Raw genomic sequence first — 7016 nt, 5'->3', positions numbered from 1 at the left:
GAACTTAAACAAAGAGTAAACCTTGAAGAGGGAGAGAATGATAATGCTGAAAGGAGACTAGCTAAAAGTCTCATGGGTCGTTTGGAAACTGAAGATTAGAGTGAAGAAAATGTTGATGAGAGACTAATTGAGAGTCTCACAAGTAGTGTGGAAAATCAGCATATGATGGTAGAGGTGTTAATGGAGGACACATGCCTTGATGATTTTGATTTTGAAAATTGGTGTATGAATGCAGGATTTGCTCCAGATGAAGGATGGTGCATTGATTTTGTTTTTTGCATAGAGGAGAAATAGTCATTAAGTACTTTTATACAGGTTGGAAGAAAGACATAGGATAGTCAAGATGAAGACTATCTACCATGGGAAAATGCAACCATGGAAGAATAGCCTAAGGGTGATGAACACGTGTGTGTGGATATTAATGAGGAGGTTGTTATATTGGATGAAGGAGATGAAGATTTGATGGGCAACTTGGAAGCTTAAGCGTTGAATGAGGGAGAGATACTGGAAGCAACAAAGGGGACTTCAAAGTCTCGTGTTTTTAAAATAGATAATTGGTTTGTGTATGTAAATGTGTAGGAAACAACGAAGTGGCTTAGAAATACTTCAATTAATTAAGTATAAGAACCATTGCAATAGGACCAACAGGATTGAAGAGGAGTAAGTATGGAAAACATTGCAGTAAAACTGAAATTTTAGAAAATTGGTTAAACAATCCAAGGAAAGAGAGTGTAGTGGATTACAGTGGTCCAAGAGATGATAAGGATGAGTCTATGAGGGAGAAAATTAAGCAAAAAGGAGACTATAGTAATGATAAGTTCCAACAAAAAATGTAGAGAGTGGTGAAATTAGTTCCAAGAAATTGTTATCTTCATGTGTTAGTGGAGTACAACATCAAATTTCAGCCAGGAAATAATGGTTTGCACTAGCCATAGGATAGGTTGGATGTGGAAATAGAGAGAATAAGGAATCTAATGTTGAAGAAACCTCATCACAATAGGTATGCAGGGCAGAGGAGAATAAAGGACAACATATTGTAGATGGTAGAGAAATATTTCATTAGTAAAGAAGGATGAAGACTACAACAAGAAAAAACAATAGAGCGGTAACATGACAAGGAGAAGGACTAGCTACAACACAAAGTTTGGGATTGAGGAAGATTCACTTCATCAGCACATACATGGTCAAGAGAACATGAATCTTTTTCACCTTGGTAGTTTGATGAAGGCGCATAGGCTAAGCACAAAAATTGACGAAGTCTTGACAAGAGCTTACCAATGTGATGGGATGGCCACATGGTAATGCTAGGAGGAAATTTTAAATGTTTTATAAGAAATTGTAAATATTTACATTAGGAAGTGAGCTTTTGATTTTTTTTTAGAATAAGTTGGAGAAGCTATTTTCTAACGTAAATATAATTTTTTAGTTTCCCTTATTTTGTGGAGAATAGCAAATGATTCACCTTTTGTGACTCTTGGTTGTCATGATAGGTTTCTTTTTTGAAACAATAAGAAAAGAGTGTTTGAGAAGAAGAAGCTCCCAAGTGAGCAGAAGAGAGGAGGAGAAAAGAGAAGAGTGTTTGAGAAGAAGAAGCTCCCAAGTGAGGAAAAGAGAGGACTTGTTGTTTCTCTATGAAATTACAATTTTGTAGGTTGCAAATCACGTGTACCTTCCATTATGTGTGAACCAAAAAGCATTTTCTATTTCAATTGCATGGAGGAATACCCAATGTAAGTGTGCTTTTGTATTGCCTGATTGAATTGAAATTTTGTGATTAAATTAAGCGAATGATGCTTATGAAATGTTATTTAACTACAGTTTATTCTTATGCGTTGGTTAATCTAAGAGCCTTTAAATTATTGTATGGATTTCCCTTAAGAATTTGTACATTGTTATTTCCATTGTTGTGTGATTTGGTCCTTTGTCGTCTGGTATTCTTGTTATGTTGGTTTCATAGACTTGCAGAGGAACACTCGTTGTTCTCGGCTGGTGAATGCGTGGTTTCTTTTTCCCAAACAATTGGAACACAACATAGCACTATGATTTTTAATACAGTCCAAACACCTTTGTGATTAGTTTTTGACTATCAAATTCAAACCAAGATTTCAAACCCAGTGAAAAGAGGTAAACTAGGCAAAGTAGTTTACAGTGTTAAGAAGCAAGTTTGGGACGTGGGGAGTTGGCAGAGAAAAAAGTCGAGGCGTTTTATCTTCCCTTAAACCACAATACATAATTTTAAGAGGTGCTACAAAATCATTTCATAGGGACGAAACAACAAATTGGAAAACAGGTGACTACATAAAAAAAAATATTCAGGGTTGAGTGTTCAGTTTTTTAATGGCTGTTAGGCTCGGTTGCACCTTTTTGGTGATTTGTAAAGTATGTAATTGGATACATGAAATGAGATGAGGAAAAGAGTGGGAGGTGAGAGAAAATCTCTCATGGAATTCATCAAAACAAATTCATATTCTTATATTGACTACATATGTTAAATGTTTCGTGAAAAAGTGTTGAATGGGATGTAAATATAGAGGTGTGTGGGGAGTAGATTGGGGATACTGGCCCGAGGTGACCTTGCTGTCATCAAATTTCTTTTTTATCAATTTTACTAATAAACTATGTGATGTTCTTAATTTGAATGAATTATCAAATCCCCCCTTAAATTTAGATTTAGCTTTAGTTTTTTAAATAATTTTTTCTTTTAAATAACATTTTTTAAGTATTTTTTTTCCTTTACAATTTTTTTTTACTTCTACAAAATGAATATTTCACATTGAACGAACATAATTATTAATTTGTTTGATAATAAAATTAATTTCAATTTTTTCACCATCATAATTACTTATAAATAAATCTTCAACCAATACTTTTAAAATAAATCTTATGCCAAATATAAATTTCTCAAAATTATCATTCACAGGAATTAAAAACGAAAAAAACGCAACTTACAATGGCAACTCCTCAACAAATAGTGAACAGTTACTCATATCTGGTTCACAGCGTCCTCCTGTCAACCAGTTTCTTCCCTTTACAAAACTATTGTTGTCTCATGCTCAAGGGTCAACGTATGTGCATCTTCTCCACAGAATTAGAATAATACTGCTCTCCTATGAAGAGAAATATACCATGACGAAATCAACCAAAATATTAAACAGTAAAAAAATAATTAACTATTAACATAATCAAGCCAGAAAATAATTAACCCTGAAGATATACTTCATTAATTCATAAAACTAAGCATTCTCAAAATTTGCAATTACGACTTTGGCACTATGACTTCTTAGTTTCCAATTGTTCCACCTGTTATTATTGTCACCTTGCCCTCCACTCTGCATTCAAAGAATATTTGTTCGAACCAGTTATCCATACTTCAAAAAAATTAACACAGTAGTCATAATAATAAGAGTTCAGTTAGTTAACATTTATATGTAACGCATTATGTCAAGGGAGTAGAGAGATCCATTGGCACCAGTTTTCACTAAATTTTAGTGGACTAGGTCATTCTCACTCACTCTCTCTGATCTGACACAACTTATGGTTATAAAAATATATGAAGCTCAGAAAGAGAATATTTATCTCTAACAAACTATTTCAAACAAAACATAAATTGAGAGCAAAGATTGCAAATGAAAATCGATGTACACCCCAAAACAACTACATCTGGTTAAAACTGTCGGGTCTGCCGCTAGAGCTATGGACTAAAGAATCCATGGAAAAGATTGGAAATGCCATTGGGCGCTTCATTTACGTCGACCCTAGGTGCATTGGAGCTAAAGATAAGCGGGTGGCCTGGATTCTCATAGAAAAGGAATTCCGGGGGGGTTTTCCAGAATCTATCGACCTAATATGGGATCAATCCACTACTCACCAGCGTCTAGATTACTGGGGAGTCCCATTTAGATGTTCAACCTGTCACAAAACTGGACACCTTTATCCCCAATGTCCCCGCCATCCAGTAGGAAAACAAAGGAAAAAGATACATACTGAAAAGGTTTCGAATCAGCCATGCGAACCAGATTATATGGAAAAAGAATGGCCTAGCCTCGCGGAGGTATATAGGGCTCCTGATTTCACTATGGCTATTTCATCATCGCCGAATGGCTGCTCAAGGGAAAGATCTGCCAGTTTGCCGCACTCTCGATCTCTATCTATGGATCATCCTCAGAGGAACCAACCGACTTCTTCATATAGGCCACGGTCATCCTCCGGTTCAAAACCGCCACATACCATGCTGCTGAGTCTCTCTCCCATTCCTCCACCTATGGAACCTGATCCCGACCCTGTTATTCAATTACCCCCATCATCCTCTAAACCTCTAGATATAGATCCATGCCCTCCCCGTATCCACTACATCTCCTCATCCCCTCAATCCCCCTCATCTCAACTACCTGCCTTATAGAGACCCCCACCTCCTCCTCCCCTCGGCTGAACTTCTGTTTCTGATCTAAAAGGTAAGGCCCCATATATTCCTCCATCGCCGCCATCCCCTCCATCATCACCTCGGAACTCATTTGATCAGGACATTGACCTCCTTCTCAAACGTGCTTCTCTGAATCTTCAGCCACTTACGATCCATCACCCAAATCGCTCCCCCTCTCCCATCATTAGCCCAAATTCAGCAGGAAATATTACTGTTCGCCGCAAGGAGAATCAAGGAAGTAGACACTTTCGGGTAGGAAGGGAAGACAGGAATTGGCTATTCGAGATCTCTCCTTAATTGATATACCTGTTTCAGAAATTGCCGCTGATGAAATCTCTGACATGAGGCCTCTTAGAGCTAGTCGGCCTTCTGAGGCCCCAAAATGATTGACATACTATCTATGAATATTCGGGGCCTAGGTGCAGAATCAAAATTTTTGGCCCTAAAAAATCTTTTTGTCTCATCCAAATCCAAAATGCTTCTTATCCAGGAAACCATGCATGACAACCTACAAACTATTTCCTATTTCAGGAGGATGCTTCCATCATGGCATATGGTGGCTTCTAGCGCTTCGGGAATGTCAGGGGGTTTAGTAGTCATATGGGACCCGAAATGGATTAAGGCAGCGGCTTTTCAATGTACAGCTGGCATACTTGTTCTGGCCCATATTCGGGGCACTTCAATCCCGATGCACATATTAAATTTATATGCACCATATAAGAATTGTTTCCCTTTTTGGAACAATCTGCTATCTTCTGAATTACTCGAAATTGATTCACTGATTATTGGAGGAGACTTTAATTGTACTTTAAGCAATGAAGAAATATGGGGCAATGGCAGGAAATGCGATCCGATGGGGAGGATCATTCGGGAAGCCATGATCCAATATAATTTTATTGACATCATGCCAAAGTGTCGGGGACCTACATGGGATAACGGGAGATCAAATAATTCATTCTTGGCAAAGAAACTAGACAGATTTCTCTTGCATGAAAATCTGATTGAAAAATTTGGTCCCCCATCCATGAATATCATTCCATCATTTATATCAGATCATCGGCCTATTTCTATCCATTGGAATCAGGTTGGATGCAGGTTTGGATACCCTTTCAAATTCAATCGAACATGGCTGTCTGATGAGAGCTTCAACATATTTATAAATGATACATGGAAGGCCGCTAATGAGCAGCATAATAACCAGTCCCGGAATTTTCTTGACAGGATGCAATCTCTTCGGGAAAAAGTCAAAAAGTGGCAGAAGGAGAAATCGGCCTCCAACAAAAAGGAACTGAAGGAAATTTGCAGGAAATTAGAGCTTTTATCAACACTCTTTAAATTCCCAGACATGTCGTCCTCCACTAGAAAAAATATCTGGGAATTAGAAAAAAGAAAACAGAAGATTTTAGAGGCTGAAGAGGTAACTTGGAGGTTAAAGAGCCGAGCATTATGGCTTAAAGATGGAGATAAAAATACGAAGTTTTTTCACAGGTTTGCAAACAAGAGAAGGGAAACAAACACTATCTGGGAAATCAAAGATGAGGATGGAAACATTCATACCACTCAGGATGCCATATCTTGAAGACATTGAAGACATTCTATGGGGAATAGACCCATATCCCATTATGTTTAATGGTAATCAAAACAATGCTCTATATGCTGAAGTAACTGAGGAGGAATTAATGACAACTATGAAATCATTCCAGAAAGACAAGTGCCCTGGACCAGACGGGTGGTCCATCGATTTCTTCATCCACTTCTTTGACATATTTAAGATAGACATTCTAAATATGGTTGAGGAATCGAGACTCCAGGGCGTCATAAGCCAAAGCATTTCATCTACTTACATCGCTCTAATCCCCAAGAAGAAGCTCTCATCCTCATTTTCTGACTATCGGCCTATATCTTTGTGCAATGTATTATATAAAATCATATCAAATATTATTGCAACCCGTATAAGGAACACTTTATCTCTGCATCTGTCTCAAGAGCAACATGGGTTTTTAAAGGACAGGAATATATTAGATGTGGTAGCCCTCACCCAAGAATGCTTACATTCTATGCACAGTAGAAGAATTGAGGCAGCTCTGTTGAAAATCGATCTTAAAAAGGCTTATGATTGCGTGAACTGGGGTTTCTTACGATGCTTACTAGCTAGGATTGGCCTTGAGATCAGATGCATTAGATGGATCATGGCCTGCGTGGTGGAGGTCAACTATGCAATCCTCATAAATGGAATCCCAACCCCATTCTTCAAAGCGGCCAGGGGCTTACGTCAAGGCTGCTCTCTGTCGCCGCTTCTCTTCATATTAACCATGGATTCATTAAGCCTCCATATTAAGGAAGTGATTCAGCAAAACAGATTCAAGCCCCTCCCCATAAGCAGGAATATCTACATCTCGCATAATTTCTTTGTCGATGATATCCTAATATCAGCGCTGCTGTGCAGAACTACATGGTTAAGTCTTCATGAGATATTGGAGAGATTTCAGAAAGCAACTGGCATGTTTATTAATGATATAAAATCCTCCTTTCATGTAGAAAATATAAATGGAGATCTCATTACATTTCTAACAGGGCTTTTTAATATTAAAGCTTA

General features: G+C 37.8%; 1 protein-coding gene across 1 annotated transcript; it reads left to right on the top strand.

The window, feature by feature from the left end:
* The first annotated feature begins 4997 nt into the window (after positions 1-4997).
* On the top strand, positions 4998-5999 carry LOC149139661 (uncharacterized). The gene has a single exon (XM_089450789.1). The coding sequence runs from the start codon at positions 4998-5000 to the stop codon at positions 5997-5999; it is 1002 nt and encodes a 333-aa protein (XP_089306915.1).
* The last annotated feature ends 1017 nt before the right edge of the window (positions 6000-7016 follow it).

The sequence above is a fragment of the Pinus tabuliformis genome, chromosome X, assembly GCF_031772625.1.
Source record: "Pinus tabuliformis cultivar Carrire ecotype Pingquan chromosome X, CPIR1, whole genome shotgun sequence".
Classification (NCBI taxonomy): domain Eukaryota; kingdom Viridiplantae; phylum Streptophyta; class Pinopsida; order Pinales; family Pinaceae; genus Pinus; species Pinus tabuliformis.
Note: the sequence above shows the minus strand (reverse complement) of the source record. Positions and strands in the feature narration are given on the sequence as shown.

Bases quoted from the DNA above. Each gene is read 5' to 3' on its own strand.
- LOC149139661 (XM_089450789.1), top strand. From the start codon at position 4,998: ATGTCAGGGGGTTTAGTAGTCATATGGGACCCGAAATGGATTAAGGCA.